At 40.1% G+C, this 23,606-nt stretch overlaps 1 protein-coding gene across 2 annotated transcripts; it reads right to left on the bottom strand.

Annotated features, from left to right (window-relative positions):
* RIOK3 (RIO kinase 3) lies at positions 1-23,107 on the bottom strand (the record flags this gene model as incomplete). 2 transcript variants are annotated; one of them, XM_079717962.1, is made up of 13 exons in its annotated part: positions 1-492; positions 1,451-1,558; positions 2,441-2,530; positions 2,621-2,701; positions 4,640-4,799; positions 6,017-6,214; positions 11,479-11,606; positions 12,276-12,419; positions 13,865-13,974; positions 14,161-14,268; positions 14,362-14,507; positions 15,126-15,241; positions 23,045-23,107. In XM_079717962.1, 13 exons carry the CDS (start codon positions 23,105-23,107, stop codon positions 385-387), a joined length of 1,560 nt encoding a protein of 519 aa, XP_079574088.1. In that variant the 3' UTR covers positions 1-384. The 2 variants fall into 2 exon arrangements, with proteins under 2 accessions (XP_079574088.1, XP_079574089.1); XM_079717963.1 differs by having other exon boundaries at positions 14,362-14,459.
* Between the last annotated feature and the right edge of the window lie 499 nt (positions 23,108-23,606).

Below are 23,606 nucleotides of genomic sequence, written 5' to 3'. Positions count from 1 at the left end.
GGTGAAAAAAGCAAGTAAGTTGTAATAAAAACCTCCCTTGTAAACACATCTGTCCTTCCTCCCATATTTGGAAATGTTAAAAATTCTCATCAAAACATTTTATGCCACAAATCCTTAAAATCAGGTTGATTTCAGCTAGATAACCTGTAGCTGTTAAGAATTATATTATCCTATTCATATCATGAGAGGTAGTTGACATTTCAGTCTCTCAATGCCGAGCTAAAAATGCCACATACCTGGCATACGGGTTACAAGGGAAAAAAAGCACAGAAGCACCATTGTACACTCCGCACGTTTTAGTATTTCAAGTCACGCATAACTTCATTTGCTAATGGCAGCTGACAATCACCACTGTGTCAACACTGAAAGCAGTGGATATTAGTACTATTCATCGTATAGGGCTGGCGGACCTCCATCATCTTTCAAAAATGAAGCAGCTTTCCTTCCATTCTTCTGAACATGATCTTCATTCATTTTCTCCAAAGCTTCTATCTATAAAATTAATATATTAAATCCATTTGTCAAAATCCTACTTCACAGCAATCATGCTTGAGACTGAACCAGTATTTTTACTCTCTTAAAACTAGGTCATTCCTAATGACACTGGCCTTGAATTAGAATTACAGTGTGTGACACATATTACAGTGGGTCACATACATGTATGTTTTTACTTGATTACATTACCAGGGTTGATGTTTAGTGTCTTTATCAAGCTAGCAATTGGCATCAGATACGTTTTACTATATAACATATACAACAGCTTTCAGGGAACAAGAAAAAGGAAATTCCAAAGTCGATTCAACAGCAGTAATAACCAGTGACTGTACAGAGCAACTGAACAAAAGGCTGGATTTACAATCTTCCTGTTACTTCGCTTCTGGCCTTAGACTCCAGCACAGCTTGGCCAAATTCAAGTCAATATGGGGATTTCTGGAACAGATTCTATAATCATTCTCTGCTTTGGCAGGTTGCTGGGAATAATTAGCTGCTGTTTCACTTTTCAGTTTTTGTTCAATATTAAGAGACCTTCCCCGGAGGTTTTTTTTTTTTTTTTGTACTGTTCTGTAGATCCATATTGTAATGACTGGGTATTTCCAAGGATGGCCACTGCTGAATCTCTGTATTCAGTTAAAGGCAGGCAGGGACCAAGTGTTACTGCTTTTTGTGTCACCCGGAGTGTTTACCAGTCAGGGAAAAAGGCATATACTGGAAATGTGTTATCTGTCTATCTCAACCAAACTATGAACTCCTTGAAGAAGTGTTTTGCTGTTATGTTTATCCTAGGGTTTAAGCCTGGAAAAGAAGGATCAAAAACAATATCTCAAGAAAGGAAAAATCTCTAATTTTGTTTTTGAGGGGATGAGAGGATAAACTTAGCTCTGGGTTTCATTATTTACTCTATCCAGGTCCCCACTATCAGCAAGGTGAAAAACAGCCTTATAACACTTACCTCAGCTAAGAAATCAGCTTCATTATCTGCTGAGATGTTTAAGCCTGAAACGGCATTGAAGAGTTCTCGTTCACTAAGGGCTTCCTTTACGCCTCCTTTCTGGAAAAACTAGTAAAGAAATATAAGAAAGTCAGTAGACTTATTAGCAAGGTTCTCCTAGAAACAAACAAAAACAGGGAATGGTGTACTTGTAAAACACCAGTGAATTCCTTCCATAATTTTTAAGCTACAGATGTTTCCAATTCAAGTATAATTACACTCAGGTTCTACTTGCTTACTGTCCTCACACATCCGGGCTGTCTTCTAGATTTAGTAAGTTTGTCATATTGCACCTTCTGCAGCTATGTATGAGTGGTATATATAAAATTGCTTGGCACTGCTTTGAATGAGTAGACACAAAATAATCACTAAATCCCATGAAGTAAAATTTTCCAGTAGGCTCAGAAAGTATTTCCAAAATAAAGTTGTTCTGTCATATTTAGAAAGAACATCTCTATCTGAATCTGTTGCTGACAATTCATTTCCTTTAGAAATAGCAAACAGATGCTTCCCAACTCTGTGATTACTGAGTTTTACCTTCCCTAGTCTGTTCACCCTGCCTCAGAGAATGTGGTCAGACTATACCACTAGGAAAACTATTCTTTTAGTATAATAACAACGGCAGGAAGCATGCAGGCTTGCTTCAGGCCAGCTTTCCTTAAAGCACTGTGCATATATTAAATGTCTACTTGACTGCTTAAATATTTAGAACCAAAGTAAAAACTTACTCTCTTGGAAATTTAATTCCGTGGCCCAAACGTGAGGCACGCAATCAAATTCTTGCAAAAAATGAAATCTGATAAATCTTTGTCTTTTTACCTTGAAAGCAACCAGTTAACTAAACCCTTCCTTTAATTTCTAAGAATACAGTCACCTTACTTGCCTTAGGCGTGAGAAAAATGTTTGAATATGTTATAGCCCATAAAAAAGACAGTTAGTTTACATGCCTACCTGTGAGACATTCCTACAGTCACGGAACAAGAACTCCAGGCCATGAGGATGGGTTGGTTCTACAGACTGACTGACGTCGATCAACCAGACCTATTTAAATACAGAGCACACAGTGATTTCTGTACCTTCAGTAATTTACATCACGTCACTTAACCTGAACGTTAACAAGATGCTCCTCACCTTCCCAGCATGCCACAGCATGTTGTACTCACTGAGGTCGGCATGTACGAGCGTACATTCATTATATAACTGCTGCATCAACTGTAAGGAGGCAAGGCAGACATTTAGAAAATGAAGGAAAAACTCTAATTTACCTACACAACTAAAATGTCTATGTCACCCAACATCTTCCATAAAGAGCAAAACTAGGGTAAAGAACTTACTTCTTCTTTGTACAGTCTAGGACTGGTTTTGTTTTTTTTTTTTCCTACCCTGAAGGAGGGTGAGAGCACAGTGAGACAACGGAAGGGAAGAGCACGTGACACTCTACTTCCCTATCCATGTGACAGCAATGAGATCAAGAGACCAAAGGGTAGTCCTGGATTCCCACATACGTAAGTCAGGTATGGTCACTAACCAGGGGACCTAGGCTTATCCTTCATAAAAGGGCAAACACCCCACTGAAAGCTCTATGGAGTGTATAGAACTCCAAGGTAAAAAGTACTTCCTGCCAGACAGAGTGGGAAAGAAGTATTCTTCTTAATTAAGTGGCATTATATATTCATGATTGATGGTGAGCCCTAGCCTCATAGTAGAAATCAGCATTAATGCTTTGTTTCCCAGCTTTAATAGAATCAAATAGGAAGGGCACATCACTACTTCATCTCTTCCCCAGCCACCCCACAGCCAAAAGAAGCCAGAAAAGTAGGCTTAATTTTCTTTGAATGTTTTCCAACTGAAGGCAGAGAAAGTTGGATTATCTCTCTAACTATATCTTAAAAAATTAATTTGGATAATACGCTCACATTCACACCAACTGCCGCATGATATAAGAGTTCCACACAGAGACTGTGTTAAAAACATATGTTTTGGACTTCCCTGGTGGCGCAGCAGTTAAGAATCCACCTGCCAATGCAGAAGACATGGGTTCGAGCCCTGGTCTGGGAAGATCCCACATGCCACGGAGCAACTAAGCCCGTGCGCCACAACTACTGAGCCTGCGCTCTAGAGGCCACGAGCCACAACTACTGAAGCCCACGTGCCTAGAGCCCGTGCTCTGCAACAAGAGAAGCCACCGCAATGAGAAGCCCACGCACCGCAACGAAGAGTGGCCCCCACTCACCACAACTAGAGAAAGCCCATGCTCAGCAATGAAGACCCAATGCAGCCATAGATAAATAAATAAATAAACCAAGAAAACATGTTTCTCCACTATTCAATTAAGACAAAAAAAAAAGACAATACAGAGGAACAACAACAATATGAGCATTTTCTTAAGCTTGAAGGACCCCAGACTGAATTTGGTTGCTGTCCCAAAGTACAAATAGCCTCCTCAAGACTCCTGACAAGTGCCTCCCAGCTCTAATGCCTGCACAGATGGAGAAACCACTCCTTACTATCTTCTTTTCATCATCACTTACTTTTTTTTTTTTTTTTGCGGTATGTGGGCCTCTCACTGTTGTGGCCTCTCCTGTTGCAGAGCACAGGCTCCGGACGCACAGGCTCAATGGCCGTGGCTCACGGGCCCAGGCGCTCCGTTGCATGTGGGATCTTCCCAGACCGGGGCACGAACCCGTGTCCCCTGCATCGGCAGGCGGACTCTCAACCACTGTGCCACCAGGGAAGCCCCATCATCACTTACTTTTATTGACCAAATTTGCTTCCCTCTAATTTCCCAACAGGAAAGGTATTTCCTTCACTGTTTCAAGAAGGCATACAAACTAATGAAGCACTATATCTGCTAAATATAGTAACATCAAGTTTTATTTAATGAAGTTTTGTCAACAATAGCTTCTGGCTTCTATGTCATTAATGCTAACAACTGAGCCTTCGCTTTCTCCACTATGATTTTCCTAAAACATCTCAAGACACACGCATAATGACGTAAAGACAACTCTTCAATATTAACATTCCTTCACAAACTTCAGTTTGTCCTCGTTATATCACCTTAAAATAGTACTATTTTAGGAATTTCTTTTTTAGTTTAGAGGAAATATTGTTTAAAGTTGGGGTGTGAATGGTCTGAAAGGCACAACTTACATGGAGAGTTTGATAGTAGGCTTCTTTCATTTCTTCACTGCTGAGCTTTACTTCTTTCAATTTCGGGGCTGGAACTTGATCATGGCCAATAAAAGACATAACCAGAATGTGTTTCTTTAGTAGCACAACTGTTGGACAAGGAATTCCAGCTCTCTGCATTCTATACAGAAAGAAATGATTAAGAATGTAAAGATCAGAAGGAGAGGAAATTTCATTTATTCAACAAATATCTAACGAGGTCCTGCAATGAGGGGGCACTATGTTGTAATCTGGGGAATGTTGGAAGGCAAAGGCAGTAAGAACAGCCTCTGCCCTCACGGAGCCTGTGGCCTGGTGAAAACAACAGACAAGTGAGGAGATGATTACAGTGCAATGTGGTACATGCACTGGCAGAGGTGGGGGTAGGAGGCATCAAGGAAGAAGCAGGCAAATAGGAATTAGCCAGGTTCAAACTGTGGGGAGATGCTGTGGGGAGATGCTGTGGAAATGCACAGAGGAGTCCAGGAGCACAGTCCATGCGGGGAGTGTGTATAAATCAACGCAGCTGGATCATGAGTAGGAGGAAGGGCAATGTGGGTTTAGGCTACAGAGACAGGCAGGCTCCACATCGCAAGATGACTTTGAACTTTACACCAAAGACTATGGGAGCCACTGAAAAATTTTAAGAAAGGCAGTGATGAGATCTTAGTAATCCAGAAAAGAGATCGGAGGGCAGCAAGACCTCTTAGGAAATTATTCTAATTAGAAGTCCTACTAAGTAGAAGACTTTTGCAGCTAATAGATATAATTACTTTTGAAAGCAAACATCTTTAGGAAAAGCAAACTAAAATTAAAAGCTTTCATGGTTCAGATGTGGGCAGGTTTGTATGTAAGAAAGATTATTAATTTCTTGGTTGACAAAACAAATTCCTTGAAAAATTCTGCGTAGAGAATTGAGAAACAAGCCTAATAAATTAAAGCAAAATGCAATTTGACTGGTAAAACCCTGCCCTCACCAAATGAACAAACATTAGATGGAATAAACATTTTCTGAAACAAAAAAGGAAATCATTGTTTGTAATATGCCTAACTGGAAACTGGAAAAGATAGCATTTAGATACATGACAAAATATCTGCAGTTGAAAATGACTTAATTTCCCTCAAACTTTACTGAGGAAAGAAAAACAAAATGGATTTTTCATCCTACAAGTATGAATTCAGGTTATATACATGGAAATGTTTTCTTACAGAAACTTTCCTTAAGCACTAGAATTTCAAGGCCTTTCATACTTTCTATAAATGAATTTAAAAGAAAGTGTGGGTTTTTTGCCTGGCTGGTAGGCCTAATACAAACAGGTGATCACCCAAGATGACTTCTAGCACAATGATTTTCTTTACCTTGTGAGATTGTGCATTTCTTTTTCTGCCCACATGCGGATGATCTTACGCGGATTTAGTTTACTGAAGCGATCTTTAAACCTGAAATCATCTTTAATATATTTGTCACGATTCTTAAATTCATTAAGGGTTGTTTTAAATACCTTGATGGCACATTCTGTAGGTATAACTTTACTATCTTCCTTTTCATCCTCCATGCTAAGTGGAAGAAACAAACATTAAGTCAGTCCAAGTCGCCAGATAACAAAACAATTTCAAAATAAAGATTTTATGACATGAAAGTGGATCTGCCTTCTCTGAGAATGTCAAGCCTTGGGTTGTTTTTTATTTTAAGCCTTCAAGTTTGAGGTCTTAAGAAAACCCTAGGTTTTAGCTTTTTTAATAAAACACACTTACAAATAAATTCTCAACAGTTTTCAACAACCCATAATATAATCTTCATTTAATGACTATGGAATTAAACTTGAGGAACAATGAAGACCTAGACACTTTAAAATAGGCTATGGTCTGCCTGGGATGGTTCAGAGGCAAAACTCGATGGAAGGGAGCAAAAGAGTCTAGACGATGCTTAGGGTGCTAATTCAACAGTCCCACTACAGCGAGCCACTGAGAGGATCTGAGTCATGGTGGTGGCAGTTCGAACCAAAGGGGAAAGGTGGAAGGAGAGACAAGATTTACCTTTGAACCTCTGAAGGGATGTTAATCTGGAAAAGAAAGGAACTACATCTAGAGCACAGAATCTGACTCAAACTCCCAATCCCCTCTTTCTAGGACCATATTTTCCCAGCAGACTCCTCCTCCTCCAGGTAGCCTCAGAAGGCTACAGTACAAACTCTAACTGGTTCTAAGTAACGCCCTCTCTTCCTAACTGCCTTCTCTTCCTAAGAAGTGTGACTTAGCTCTATGGCTTTAGATATCATCTAAATACAGATAACTGCTACATTTCTATCCTTAGTCCTGACTTTCTCCAGAAATTCAGGCCTATTTATCTCATCCCTACTTGACTTCAGTTGGATGTCGAGAAGGCACCTCAAACTTACCATGCCCAAAACAGAATTCCTGATAACTGTACCCTAAACCTGCCTATCCCCAGTCTCTCACCTCAGTAAATGGCACCACCCAGCTGCTCTAGCCAAGAATCTATCCTCTCACACCCCATATCCAATCCAACAGCACAGACTGTCCATTCTCACCTTCGAAACACACCTCACCTTCGAAACCTTCATCAGAGGTTCCCCTGTCCTACAGATACAAAGCAGTCAACCAGTCACTATGACATCACCCTATTTTATCTATTTGCGTAGCACATATCTGATAGTCCTGGAAGGGGATTGAAGGGAGGGGTGGGGAGGAAGCACATTCTATGAGAGCAGGGACCTTCCTTGTACCATACATTGCTGTAGCCCCAGCACCTAGAAGGGTCTGGAACACCGAAGCTGCACAAATACTTGGTGAATGAATGAACCAATTTTCAGGGAGACAGACTAGAGATCCTTTACAAGGAAGAAATTCCCAATAATTTAAAGATGTTATAATAGACGTCTTTGGATTTTGAGATGGTAAGTTTCCTGTCACTGAAATAATTTAACCATAGGTAGATGAGGCCCTATCAAAAACACCACTTAGAAGATCCCTAACTTGGAAGGTCTCTAGGATAAAATCTAATTTGTAAGATTCATCTCCTCATTCTCTTACTAAAAAAACTTCTGTTTCTCACTAAATTACACATCCCTCTGCCTAGCTTTTAAGGCCCTCCTTACCAATTTCTGGTTTGCTTACACAAGTTTACATCTTATCACCTCTACATATATACCTTCTAATTTCCTCACTGACAAATCTCATCGCCTAAATTTCAATCCTCCCATTTTCAGCACCCCTGCCCCACCCCACTTTTTTTTTTTTTTAAAGAATTAAACTTTACAGATAAAGTTGAAGTTCCCTTTGATTATTTACCACCCCTGGTAGTTTCAGTCCCCATTCCAACTCTTTAGAGACAATCACAATCATGAATAGGAGCCTTCTAGTCTTTTTAAAAAGATACACACACATACGTAAGTATCCACAAACATACATTTTTAAAAAACCATGTATGTTACATTCTGTATAACTAAAAATTTAAATAGATGGTATACTGTATAAATTCTGCAACTAGCTTTTTGCACACAGTACTGGGGGGTGGGGAGGGTTGTCTTTTTTTTTTTTTTTTAACCTATTTTTAAAATCCAGGTTGAGATCCAACTTCATCATGACCTCTTCCTTGAATGTGACCGGCAATGATCTTCTTCTGTTCTCTATTCCTATCCCGAGGTCTCACTTGTCTAACTGCGTACTCTATTATGTATTATCTTTAATGGACCATAACGGTTCTTATGTAACATTCTCCCCTTGGCTATACCATAAGCTCTTTGACAGTAGAAAACATGTTATACACTTATTCCCTGAAAAATCTAGAACATGTTACTATTCAAATAACTGTTGATTACTTGGCCAACCTGAGAGTGACAGAACCCAGAAGAGCTTTGTGGCAGGCAGAACCTAAAATGGCCCCCAAGATCCCAGCCCCTGGTGTACAACCCAGTATAAGCCCCTCCCTTTGAGTGTGGGAGGGATAGCCACTCCCTTGAATAGCTTACATTATATGGCAAAGCCACTCCCTTGAATAGCTTACATTATATGGCAAAGGTGATGGTATAGTCATGCCCAGGATTACATTCCATTGTCTAAGACTCAGTCTCAGTAGACTGAAGGGAGAGAGTCTCCCGCTGGTTTTGAAGAAGTAACCTGCAGTATGAAAGGGCTACATGACCAGGACCTGCAGGGGCCTCTAGGAGCTGAGAGTAGCCCCTGGCTGACAGCCAACCAAAAAGTGAAGACCTCTGTCCTACAGCTGCAGGGAACTGAACTGTGCCAAGGGAAGAGGAACCCATGTCCAGAAAGGAATGTAGCCCAGCTGACACGCAGATTGCAGCCCTGGGAGAGCCTGAGCAGGGAACCCAGCTAAGCCGTGCCTGCCCGAACTTCTGATCAACAGGAACCATGAGATAATAAATAGGTGTTGTTTTAAGTTGCTAAATCTGTGGTAATTTGTTATGTAGCAGAGAAAACTAACATACACTTTAAAAAATATTTACTCAGTTGCTGAAAACCGAATGCTCTCTAGCTTTGCTAATTTACAAATGCCAAAGTACAGATTACAATACCAATTCCACCAGTAGGAAAGGGAGCTCATTCATTACATCAAAGTATCATTAAGTAAAACAGAAAATGGAAAAGGCTAAACAAGGCAACTGACAAGAAAAAGAAACTTAAGAGGCCAATACACTCAAAAAGAAAAAAAAACTTAACCATAGTAAATAAATGCACACCAAAATATTAAAAAGGTACTTTTCATCTTTCACACTGACAAAAAAAGTATTGTTTGATAAGACTAGGCACTGATGAGGATGAGGAAAACAGGCTCGTACTGCTGGTGGTGGCATAAACTGGTCAACTTTCTCATAGGGCAATTTGGTAATACCTACTGACATTCAGAATGTACACAACCTGAGGATTTGACTAGCTCGTAGAGAAAACTGCATCTGCCCTACCATTAAAATGTAAACACAAATTCGAGATTTCTGGTCTTTGGTGTGACACACAAGAAAAAAATTTTTCGTTAAGTTTTAATAAATAAAAGAAATCAAGAAACATTGCTTGCTACAATAGCCAGCTCAGAGGCCCAAACAGTGAGCAAAATCTGGTACTTTCCATTCAATAAGACCTTCCACTGTTCAACAGAAAGGGGAAAAAAATGCATGTAGTCTTTGCCCCAGAAATTTCAAATGTTAGGAATTTAGCTTAAGGATTTATTTGCAAAAGCACACCAAAGTATATGTACAAAGATATTCCTATATATTCACAAAGTAGAATGTTCTACTATAAAACTGGTATGATATAAACCAGTAATATAAAAGGATATAAGATACATTAACTGAAAAATGAAGATGCTGAATGCAGAATATAATCTCTTTTGTACAAACAAAATAAGAAATACATGCATAAAAATTTCTGGAAGGCTAGACTAAAAACTATTAACAGTGGTTACCCTTAGAGGAAAAACCTGTGGGGCGACAGTTGGTAAGATGAAGGCTACCTTCATTTTAATCCTTTCTGTACAGTTTAATTTCTACCATGAGTAATCTTTCATTTTAAAATAATTTGTGCAATTAAGTTATGTCTGCCTGGTCTCAGGGAAAGCTCAATTGAAATTTGGAAAGAGGGCAAAAGAGCTTAAAGCCAGAAAAAAATAAATGTTTACTAAAATTAATATATACCAGGTACTATAAAACATGATTTCATTTACCCCCAACAAAATCCTATGAGGTAAGGGTCAGTTTTTAAACGACATTTAGTAAATTGCTCCAGATCACGTTGCTTGAAAAATGTTGAGCCATTTTATCCTAAAATTCATTTTATCCCTTTCCTTTCAGAACTTAGGATAATTCAATACATGATTATATTTATATGTCTCATTTAGAAAGGGAGACTAGTTCAATAATTGAGAAAACCAAAGACAAGGACTTGACCGGTAATTGTTTGAATCCCCTTAAGTATACAATAAATACCTTCTAAACCTAAAAAAAACTAGAATAATCTGTAATCTGTTTTAACATTTTTCTTTATAAATAATGTTCAGGTAAAGGAATAGCTGAGCTAGTAAGTCTTGCTTAACTAGTAAGACTTCAAAGCTAAGTAACCAGATGACTTCCTATTCCTGGCTTAAGCACGTTCTCTCAACAGCATCCACGTTTAAAATTTTTTCTCTTCCTCATAACATCCTTTACTCAACTAAGCCCTCATAACAAAAGTAAAGTGGGTTAGCTCTAAAATGGCATAAGATCTTTAAAGACATTTCTTTAAATAATGAAAGCATTATGAAAAGGGTAGGAATTGGTAACTGATCTAAGTATGGCCCTCCCAACCTGGTACCAAAGGGTCCCACAGTAGAAAGACGTGGGTTTTGAGTCAAACTCAGGTTCAGATTTTGCTATGCCACTTACAGCTGCCTGTATGTTATGGTATAATTACAATAATGTGAAAAATAATATATTCATAGAAAAAAGACTGGAGGAGTCTACACATAATTATTAATGGTTATCTCTGGATGGCAGAATTGGGATGATTGTGGTTTTTTTTTTTTTTGGCTGCACCGCACAGCTTGCAGGATCTCAGTTCCCCAACCAGGGATTGAACGTGGGCCACAGCAGTGAAAGAGCTGAATCCTAACCACTAGACCACCAGGGAACTCCCCTGGTTGTGTTTTTCTTTATACATCCCTATATTGCTGAGACTTCCTACAGTAACAGTTTAAAAATTACTGCTTGCCATGCAGAATGAACTTTGATTTTGTATAAATCCATTAATATCAGGGAGAAGGGGCTAAGCTTTTGTTGATATGATGGTATTGTATTTTGCTCATTTACCTCCCTCCGTATGCATGAAAGACAACAGATTCCTTTCCTGTACTAATACAGCCAGTGATTGTCTCCAACATTCCACAGTTGACCATTTTATACATAAGTAAACGTGTCTTAGGATCAACTGCTTTTTCCTGCAAAAGATAAAGCACTGTAAGTGAAAATAACTGGTAATCACAAAACATTTTCTGAGCCATTTCTAATATCTAACATTCAAAATATACACTTTTTTTAACCTTTATTAATTTACCTAGGTGTATATACAACAGGCTCTTAAAAGAGTGCTGTCAAGATACAATTCATTTCTGTAACTCTAATGTCTTTGAAAGTGAATATCTAAAAGAACCATTAAAAATCAGACTCTAGCTTAGTCAAAATTTTATCTCTGAATTTTAAATGGCTCTCCTAATGTACTTACCATTAGTTTGTTTTTCTAAAGGTTTAAAAATTATTCTTAAGATACTATATACTATCTTTGTTAAGGTAAACCATTATACACTATTATTATAAATATGTCATGACAGGAAACAACTTTTCATACACAATGTAAACTATACAGTCCAAATTAATTATGACCACTGAAATGTTAGTTTTGAATAACTGATCAATAACCACTACATGAAATCTGAAAAGTCAAATGGCAAAGCTACTTGGGTTTTATTTACATCTTTGATTTGAAAAGTCAATCTCATGAAAAAAATATCAAACATGAAGTTTTATCTTGTTTTTTCCCTGAACATGAAGTTTTCTAATATGAATCTTTCCACTAAAAAAACAGAAACAAAAACGTTAAGAATACTTACTGCAGTAGAATGCTCCTTTTTCTCATGGAGGCGGGCACTTCGACGTTCTTCTGAGTAGGCATGTTGTTTTAAAGCATTGAAAACATGGTTTGATAGTTTTAAATCCATTCCAATTCCATCTCCTACCTGAAACCCAGGTGCAAACTGCCAAAAAGAAGAAGAAAAATTAGCATCTGAGTACTTTAAAATGGGGAAGTGAAAACAAAAAACAATGAGAAAATCAGTTTTACATGGACTGGGTTTTCTACTCAATAGATGATAATGCTATGAAAGCAGAACCCACAGGTATTACAGAGGAAAAAGCAAAATAACTCACTGGTAAGCCCAACAGAAAGGGAAACAAGGCTTTTAAAGAAACTGTATCCCAAAGGAAGGGAAGGTTTATTATATGCATAGAAAACATCCAAACACATCTAAAAACTAAGGTATTTTAGCATATGCTTTGAACATATGCTAAAATACCTTATGCTTTTACATCAGACAAAGGATACATTATATTTCGAAATCATACCAAATCTTACCAAAAAAAAAAATTTTCATAGCCAATTATTTTTGAAGAGTGGGTTAAAATCACAAGCTATGCCCACACCATGACAATTATGTCCAATATGGAAGCCACTAGCTACATGTGAATATTTAAATTTAAATTGATTAAAATAAAATTAAGAATTCAGTTCCTCAGTTGTACCACCCAAATTTCAAGTGCTCAATTGTCGAATACGGCTGCCATATTAGACAGCACTGACACAGAACATTTCTATTATCACAGAAGGTTCTACTGGACAGGGTTGTTCTAGAGTCAGATCTGGATTATTTCTAGAATATGTTTACTTAACAAGTATTTGTATTCTAAAGTCTAAATGTTTTATATTAACCACGATAATTATGAAGGAGGAAAAAATGCCATTTTTCTTTTTCTCCTTTTTTTTTTTTTTTTTTTTTTGCGGTACGCGGGCCTCTATCACTGTCGTGGCCTCTCCCATTGCAGAGCACAGGCCCCGGACGTGCAGGCTCAGCGGCCATGGCTCACGGGCCCAGCTGCTCCGCAACATGTGGGATCTTCCCGGACAGGGGCACGAACCCGTGTCCCCTGCATCGCCAGGCGGACTCTCAACCACTGCGCCACCAGGGAAGCCCTCTCCTATTTTTTAAAAATTACATTGTGTTTCTGATTTTGCAGGGGTAGTTCAGGCACAAGATAAAAAATTCAAAAATTATAACAGGGTATACAGTAGAAAGTATTTTTATCTCCCATTCTTAACCCCCAATCACCATTGTTATCTATTTCTTGGGTATTTTATGGAAAATAAGATGCTGAAAAATGTTACTTTCAGAAGAACCATTTCCTAATTTTAGAATCAATGTAAATCAAACTAGTTTTCTTAATATTGATGTAGGATTTTATTCTGAGGTACATTATATTCTCATTAGTGGCTCAGTTTCCACGGTGTTGCTATACTGTCATCTAAAATATCTTTAGAAAGGATGAAGGATACTTTTAGAAATTTAAAGATATTGTATTTAGAATGCTATGTTTTTAACTTATTCTAATAAAACTTTTGATTCAGAGTAATACTTCTGTAACTTACATTTTCCATTCTGGCTGTATTCTTTCTCCCACATACTACTTCATCATGTTTGGTGGTGATGTCTTTTCCTTTTCCAATAAAACCCTTTTTGGGAGTAGGAACTGGTTTTGCTAAAGGTGATTAAGACAAGCCAAGTATGTAAAAATAGCAAAGACTAAATTGCTGCATTCACTATTATCTGAAAAAGATATCTGAACCTAATAGTAAATTACCAAATGAGATTCAAAGACAAATATAAAATATTTAGTCTTCCTACATCCCCATTCTATGCCCCCAGAAAATAAAAGCACTGATACCTGGTCTGTAGGGATCATCACGAGTATCCTGCCAGTCAACCTCATCTTCAGAGCTATCACTGTCTTCATAAGGATGTACTTTTCGATAATTTTCAAAGGAAATGGAAACTTAAAAGGCAAAAATGGTTGAAGATTTATTTAGGGGCACGTTACAAGCATTTTCTACCACCCGATGGAGTTGACACAATAAGGTCATAGTACCTTTGCTATCTCCATTGAACTTTTTTTCTTCACGCCTAAGCTGTGCATCATATTCTCTGTCAAATTCCATCTGTAGCATCTGAGCCAGCATTAGGTCGCTGGAAGTGTCAGTGTTTTCTCCAGTAATAAATGGTCCTTCAGCAACACTATTCAAAATAAGGCAGTATAGACTAATATAATGTGCTTGTGTAAAGAGACGCTACCAGTTATGGGTGAGATGTGCCTTTTCAGTGTTAACTGTATTGAAGAAACAATGGAAAATAACTTTACCAAACCCTTCACCCTCTCCTGCCCAGCTGCCCTCTGATCAATAGCAGGCACCTGTGAAAGCACCAACTAGGATTAGGAGAGCTTCAAGAGAAAGCTAAAGGGCCTATAATAAAAACCAAACAGACCCAAAATTCATTCGTCCTGTGTTCTGATCAAAGGAGAGATAACATATATATGAAAAGATAAGCAACAAACATTTGATCAAAACTGTACCCTACTTCATTATTTTTTAATCTATTTGATAATAGAGTTCAACTGTTGCAATGACTAAAACCCAGAGAAACAGAGTGGTTTGCCCAAGATAATACTGAAAACTAGTCACAAAATTAGGACCAAAACCCATGTATCAGTGAACTCCCAATACGGTGCTCTTTCTATTGCACTGCTTTTCTAAATGTATTTCTGAATCATTTGTCATGACAATCACTAATCAAATCCTAAGACTGTTATAACAAGCTGCTAGATAAAATAAAGTCTCTATGAATTTTACTTACACAACTTCAGGAAAAGCGGCAGCTTCTTCTTCCAGCTGCAATTCTTTAGCCAACTGTTCACTCATTACATCAGACAAAGAACAAGATATTGTATTTTGAGGGGTAGCCCATGGACACTATGAAAAAAAAAAGGGCAATACAATTCATAATAATGAACTTAAAGTACTTTCCAAACTTGGAAATAAGGTTATCTTTTGAGAATTAGACTATCTAAATCAACTCAAAAGGAATGCTTACCTTTTTTGCAGAAATCCTCTTAAAAGTAAAAATATATCCCAGCTCAAATCTAATCAAAGATAAACCTAAACTACGACAGCCAAAAGCACTCTCTAGCCTGCCTGGTGGGTATGTCCTTATAGTTGAGGGGAAGCACAGGTTACTCTAGCATCACCGACTAGCCAGTGAGTTCATGTAATGCCCCTTGTTCTGATTCCATGCTCACCAAGCAACCTTCTGCTTATAGTTTGGCTTCTGGGTAGATTCTCTTACAGGAACAGGCTATACCAACTACCACAATTCAAAGCCCACTTAGAAGTTACACTTCCTTCTAATTTAAGCAGTAAGTCTTCTACATGCAAAAAGTGTGTGGCAGCCCCTTTCAAGACACCTTGGAATATGCCAAAATAAAAACAGCAATAACAAACAATGAATCCTATATTTCTGAACTTTGGAAGCTGAGAAATAGATTCTTGAAACAATACTACTAGGGCAAAGTAATACTCTGTGAGACTCTTCTAGAGCGGCCAGCCACTCAGCCCTCCTCAATGGCATCACTATCTCAGCCCTCTTGAAATATGTACAAACCGTAGGTTTACTTCACAACTCCTAATTTTTGAGGGGGGGGCAGGCTTTACTTAGCAGCAGCAAATGATTCCATTTGATAGTCTAGTGCTTAAGACCGTTAATACTGAATAAGATGTCTAAGTATCTCTTGAACCTGCCCAGCTCTCTATCCCCTTTCCAAGGTAACATCCTCCCATCACTGGGCTACTGTAAGAGCCTCCTAACTCATCTTTCTGCTTGCTTCCATTCTCCACACCACAGCGTAATGGTTTTCCTAAAATGCCGATCTGATTGGTTCAGTTCCTTACTTAAAGCTCTTTATTGTTTTAATGTTTCCCACTGCATTTAGGATAAAACCCAAACTCATTGCTTAACTATTACTGAGAGTCTAATTTAGAATACAGCATATGATGGTAAGTGTTTTGGCCACAAAATTGTTTAATCAAGTTTAGCCAGTACAGGCCCTCTAGCTGGTCTAAGGGCCTGCTGGGGTGACCCCCAGGGATAACTGGGCAACTTACCCTTGCTCAAGGTCCGTAACGTTGAGGTTTAGGGATTTATTTGGTTCAAACTGTTAGGGTGAAGCACATAAGAGTGATAAATGATCATTATATTTATGCCTAAGTGAATCAGAATCAAGTTTTATCTAGTCTCACCCTGAGACTGGTGAGATGCCCCCAGCCCCCACCTATACTAGCCTATTGCAGAACTGTTCTGGCCTTCTACAAGGCCAGGCCTGGAAACAACAGGGAGGTTTCCTCAAGGTGGTATGACTTTCACTGACTCAGATCTTGTCAGCAACTGAGCTCTCTCCTGGTGAGGATTTTGAGGTCTGTACTCTTGAAGCTCTCTGTAATCTGGAGAATATAGCTAATCTTTTGGCCACATGACTCTGCTGACTTGCTTCTGCATCTTCTAGGTAGAAGATAAAATGCTGCCTCTTAGCCTAGAAATGCTTGGTCTGATCAAAGTCCAGGTTCCAAAAGGCAAGTAACTGTATTCTCTAGCTCAGAACTGTCAATCACATTTTGCAATGACTAACAGTAGCATAACAGGCATCACGGGGATATTCTCTATATTGGCTAAATACACCTAACTTACATAGATTAAGTGACACACTGGAGTAGTTGCAATATCATCCCCATTTTATAGATTCAGAAACTGAGACACAGAAAAGATTTTTAACCCAAGATAACACTGTTGATGGAAGTGCTGAGATTTGAACCAAGGCAGTAGGGCTTAAGAGTGTTTTGCTATACTGCTTCCCTAAGCACCTTGTCCTGGGATGGGAGAAGCAAACTGCTGTACTGCCTGCAGTCTAAAATCCAAATTTCTCAGGAAGGAATGCCCTTCACAGCTTGACCTAATTTATCCTTCCAGTCTTGACTCTCACCTATCCTAGACTCTGGCAACACTAATTAAATGCTAAATATGGCATACTTTCACCCTTCCACACCTTTCACCCCTCACACATCCCCCTCTCTCTCAAAGGTTTTTCTTCCTTCTCTATTTCGCCCAATTAAGTGTCAGCTCTTCCATAGGGTTATCTCAGTTTTATCAGACAAAATTAGATCCTTTCCTTTATCTTCCCATATCAGTGTTAGATAGTTAAATGCATCAGCCACAACACAGCAAGAGCCCCTTGAAGGACAAGGTCTTCTCATTCTGAGTCCAGTGTAGAGCTTCACACATAAAGAGGCATTCAAGTATTTACTGAACAAGATGTGCCAAAAGGAAACCTGGAGATATCTCATGGAACTGCCAGGCTGTGCCTAGGCGGTAGAGGTCTGGTGCCTTTCTACACCCCTCCTATATTAAAGTCCTTCTCTCCACCTTGCAGTCAGCTGCTTTGCCCACCCATTTCTTTTGTTTTGTTTTTGGCTGTGCCACTTGGCATATGGGAGCTTAGTTCCCTGACCTGGGATGGAACCCGTGCCCCCTGCAGTGGAAGCTCAGAGTCTTAACCACTGGACCACCAGGGAAGTCCCTGCCCACCCACTTTTTTTTTTTTTTTTTTTTTTGCAGTACGCGGGCCTCTCACTGCTGTGGCCTCTCCCGTTGCGGAGCACAGGCTCCGGACGCACAGGCTCAGCAGCCATGACTCACGGGCCCAGCTGCTCCACGGCATGTGGGATCTTCCCGGACCGGGGCACGAACCCGTGTCCCCTGCATCGGCAGGCGGACTCTCAACCACTGCGCCACCAGGGAAGCCCTGCCCACCCACTTCTGATGCTTCTAATCTCTTGCCAGCAGTCAATCAATTCTAAGGTGTTAAAACATCAGCGGAAAATCCCCCGGAGAGGCAAAAATGAGAGGCAGTAACTGTGTTATTTTGTGGCAGAGATTTACCTACCCCCAAGATAGACTGAATCAGAAAGGGAAACATGCAGAGACCAAGAGGGCACCAGGACACCCTAACTGCCCACGCCTACTGACCTTGCTCCTCAGAGCCTCAGACTCTAGAGCTGTACTTCCCTGCACCTCTGCTGACTGGCTCAGCTGGGCAACCTCACACTGAGCCAATCTCCTTGGGTGGGATAAATAAGTGAAGACTTCCGAAAGTGTGCCAACTTCTAAACTTTGAAATCAAATCCAAACTCTTCAAAGCAGTAGCCAAAATCCCTCCATAAAATGTTCTGGGCTGGAGGGAGAGCTGCTGGGCAGGGACAGTCCTCCACAGGCACAAGCGGTTCACCACCCTGAGGGGGGCTTACAAAAGGCACTGGGGGTTCCTCCCACAAACGGGCACCAGGGGGTGTATGGAGGCGAATCCTGTGTCGTCATCTTGCAACTCTTCAGTAAGTCAAACACTCCTTGTGAACAGAGAAACTCTGTCAAATGTTTAAATAATAATAAATCTAAGGAGATAAGAGTAAAAGGCCCTTCATCATCTTGCTCTATCCTGGCGATCCAACGTCCTTTCCCACTACTCCCTTCACCAACATAAACTTCCCACTGCATCAAGATCTGATGGGAAATGCCACACAATCCTTTCCAGTTAGTTATTCTGCTTTAAATGACATCTATCAAGCCCATCACTAGCTCCCTGATTCCGGTTCGCTGAAGACCCCTCACCCACCCTGTTTTCCTCTCCTCTGGGAAACTGCCGCCACTAAACTCAGTAACTTGGGGTCATCACAACTACCATTCTCCCACATCTGGCTGGCTGCAGATTAGCGGGAAATCATTTCCCCTTCCTTCTACTCCTAAAGATGCATCCCCAGCTGCCCATCCCACTTTTTTTTTTTAAGGTTTTACTGCACACAACTATGGGGAAAGAATCAAGTAAACTGAAAAAAAAAAAAAAAGCAAACATGAAGGAGGCACATAATAAAAAAAATTCAGTCCTCAACTTGAAGCAAGTCAACAGAACCATAACCCTACAGGAAGGTCCTTTTTCTGCTCATGCATGCAGGCAGAAGACAATCTAGGCAAAATATTTAAGTGGGTAATTTTACTCCTCAAAACAAGGATCTCTGCAAAACGTGATCTGGGTCTGTACAACAACACTAATCTTTTTTTTTTTAACTTTCCATTTTATAGTAGTTTTAGATTTACAGAAAAATCACAAAGATTGTATCGAGAGTCTCCAGATACCCCATACCCAGCTTCCCCGTATTAATACTGTACATTTGTCACAATTAATGAACCAAATCATTATTATTAACTAAAGTGCATACTTCATTCAGATTTCCTTAGTTTTCCCCTAACGTCCCTCTTCTATTCCAGGATACCATCCAGGATACCATATAACATTTAGCTATCATGTCTCCTTAGGCTCCTTTTGGCTCTGAGTTTCTCAGACTTTGTTTTTGGCGACCTTGACAGTTTTGAGGAGTACCACTAATCCATTTGTTACAGCTCTTCCCAACAGAGCTACACACTTCCTCACTTTTGCCTACAGTTTGTCAATTCTCCCTTCTTGGAATATTCCCTAAAATTCTTTGTTCATAACAGCAGTTTGGGATTTTGTAACTGGGGACCCCAAGTCCCTTTCAGGGTGTCTAAGAGGTCAAAATTATTCTCATAATAGTTCTAAGATAGTTTTTGTCTTTTCCATTCTCATTCCCTCAAGAGTGTAGAGTGAGGTTTTGCAGAGTCTGTATTAGATATGATGGCAGCACTCTGGTGGCTACTAGAATGTGTGCATGTGTATTCTTATGTTTTCTAAACTTTTCGAAGGTAGTAAGTAGGCTGAGGATATAAATGTGCATTTTAAACTATTATATATAGGATGGATAAACAGCAAGGTCCTACTGTATAGCACAGGGAATTATATTCAATACCCTGTGATAAACCATAAAGGAAAAGAATATAAAAAACAATGTATGTTGGGCTTCCCTGGTGGCGCAGTGGTTAAGAATCCGGGACACGGGTTCGAGCCCTGGTCCAGGAAGATCCCACATGCCACGGAGCAACTAAGCCCGTGTGCCACAACTACTGAGCCCGTGCGCCACAACTACTGAAGCCCGCATGCCTAGAGCCCATGCCCTGCAACAAGAGAAGCCACCGCAATGAGAAGCCCCCGCTCGCCGCAACTAGAGAAAGCCCGCGCACAGCAACGAAGACCCAATGCAGCCAAAAATAATAAAATAAATAAATTTAAAAAAATAATAATGTATGTATATGTGTAACTAAGTCACTTTGCTGTACAGCAGAAATTAAACACAACTGTAAATCAACTATACTTCAATATTTTTTTAAATGTGCATTTTTAGAGATTAACTCAGTTTCTTCTTAGTGCGTCTACCGTGCTCTTATTACCCATCTTCAATTATGCCTGCTATAATCTACATATTTGTTAGGATAGACTTTCATCATATACTTCAACTAACACATATCGCAACAGATTGAAGAAAAAAGGAGCTATGAGAATCCAGCTGTTTTCTATTAAGTCAGACATTAAAGAGATTTGCAAAAATACAGAACAATACTACTCTTCACTGATTTTTTGTTTTGGAAAATAGGGGTTTTTTAATATAAAAATGTTACTTATATTAACGTAATCACTTAATAAACATTTTTTTCAATACCTCAGTTTAAATTTCTGATATGACAAATATCAATAGATATAACCAATATAAACAAAAATTCTTGGAGTCCTCAATGTTTTTTAAGAGTGTAAAGAAGTCCTGATGGAAAAGTTTTGAGAACTGCCAGCCTTTAATATTCTTTCCATTTTCCAAGATTTCCTCAAACCTCTACCTCCTCCACAGAGGCTTCTATAATCACTTCAGTCTTTCAAGAGGTTAGAGAAGGAAATGATTATGTAATACTTGTAGCATCTTTCTATTTGTTTTGCCTATGAAAATGCTGTCTTCTCAACAGAACACCAATAAACCCCAAGATGATTTTTTGTTGAACAATTAAAATGTAATTTTATAGTTCTGATGATGTACACCTAAATGAAAATGACTGATATCAAATATTTTATTACTGCATTAGTTTTGTAAGTTTGTTCTGAGGTTAGGTATTCTAAGCAACGTTTGTTTCATCTGACATTTTTACAAGCTTTATAGATGCTTACCTGGAGGAATTTAACATGTAAAGTATATATTTATTAGTATCTCTCTACTGATTTCATCCTTTTATGTCTACTGATCTTGGCCTTGTAAACAAAGCCTTGATAGAAAAAAATATGCAAAGTAACACATAGATGTAACCACATTTGCCAGTGGAATATTTGATTCTCTCTATGGTTGTATGAGAACTTTTATAAAAATTTACCTAGGGCTTCCCTGGTGGCGCAGTGGTTGAGAGTCCGCCTGCCGATGCAGGGGAAATGGGTTCGTGCCCCGGTCTGGGAGGGTCCCACATGCCGCGGAGCGGCTGGGCCCGTGAGCCATGGCCGCTGGGCCTGTGTGTCCGGAGCCTGTGCTCCGCGACGGGAGAGGCCACAACAGTGAGAGGCCCACGTACCGCAAAAAAAAAAAAAAAATTTACCTAAAAGCTTTATCTAAAAGCTACTTATTTCCCCCACTTTCTGTTAAGACCTAGTCTGAAGATCTAGTAAGTCATGAGTGACCCTTTATATGGAACAAATGTTCTGTGTTAGCATGTAAAGAAGTGCATGAAATGGGTAAAGGTGGTCAAAAGGTAGAAACTTCCAGCTGCAAAATAAATAAAGCATGAGATGTCATGCACAGCATGGTGGCTATAGTTAATAATCCTGTACTATATATTTGAAAGTTGCTAAGACAGTAAACCTTAAAAGTTCTCATCACAAGAAAAAAAAATTGTAATCCTGTATGTTAACTAAACTTATTGTGGTGAGCATTTTGCAATATATACACATATCGAATCATTATGCTGTACACCTTAAATATGTTGTTATATGTCCATTAAATCAAAAAAGAACCATTATGAAGTTAAAAAATCTTCACAACCTTAATTTGAGGAACACAAAATCCCAATTGACCCACTTTTGCTTTCAAGTAAACCCTCCATAAAGTGGCAAAAGAACCTTTTCATCCTTCTAATTAAAGTATCATGAAAAGAAGCAGCCTGAAACCAGAAACCAAATGTGAAATAAACATTTTAGTTGGCTATTACAGGGAAAAGCTTAAACGTTAAAACCCAGGCAAATGAGAATTTCATAACCGTCTAAACAGTATGTAAACACTTGAGAATTAGCCTGGAGCCGAAGGAGGGTGCGCCTGGATTTATCTTTTACTACTTCAAAAACAAGAAACTGCCCAAGTAGGATAACCACGCTTGCCAAGTTAAGGAAACAGCTTCCTAAACCACCTTTCTGTCGGGCTTTCTGTGTATAACTGAACTGATTCATGTGGCCGGTGAAAAACAAGTTCGTGCTTGTTTTCCGTCAAACGTCAGCACCTTTAAGCGAGTCCTGCCCAAATATATGTTATGGAGGTTCAGAAATCAAAGTGTAGAACTAGACGGAGACTCCAAACCGCCCAGGGTGGACTTTGGTAGCCTGTGCCCCTTCCCTGCCTCTCCCACCCCGAGCCCCGCAGGCTCGCCGCCCGTCCCCCGTTCCGAGGTGGTCAGGGTCCCGCCCAGAACTTCCCGAATCGCCTGCGGAGCCGCTTCGGCGCCTGCCACCCTCTCCGGGCCCTCCGAGAGGACCAGCCAAGGCGACTGTGGCAGGTACGTCAGTCCCGACCGCCACTCACCTTGCTGGGTCCCCAGGCCGCTGCCGGCCCGGGCTCAGGGGATGCCACTCCGACCAGATCCATGTGGGGGAAGAAGTCAGCGTCGAGAACAGAGCAGAGAGGTGGCAGGACCGGGAAGCAGCCTCCGCCGAGGAGATAGGCAGCGGGGTAGGGGCGACGGGGTGCTGGTGCCGGAGCTGAGATGACAGATGGCGGCCACAGCGGCGGCGGCGGTAGCCGCGTCCGGAAGTAGACCTCTTCTCTTCCGCCCTTTACGCTGGAATGCTAGCTTCCGATTGGCCGCCACCCCGGGCTCCGCGTTGGGTCACCGTTCCCCGCCCCCGGCGGACCGCACTTCCGGTCCTGCCCGGAGCCCGGGACTGGTGGTGGCGACCGCCCTTGCCCGGGAGAGCAGCGGATGGGTGTGGCTTCCGCTGGCCAGGCTGTACCCTGTCCCTGAACCGCCTACCCGGTTGCCCGAGAGGGCAGCTGGATCTCTTTGAACGGAATCCGACTGCATGGACTATAAATAAACAAGCAAATCAGGCTCTCTGTTCATGCATTATTTCCCGGGTGAATTCTA

Source organism: Hyperoodon ampullatus, assembly GCF_949752795.1.
Source record: "Hyperoodon ampullatus genome assembly, chromosome: 13".
In the NCBI taxonomy this organism is placed as follows: domain Eukaryota; kingdom Metazoa; phylum Chordata; class Mammalia; order Artiodactyla; family Ziphiidae; genus Hyperoodon; species Hyperoodon ampullatus.
The sequence above is the reverse complement of the archived record's forward strand: the minus strand, read 5'-3'. Positions and strand labels throughout refer to the sequence as shown.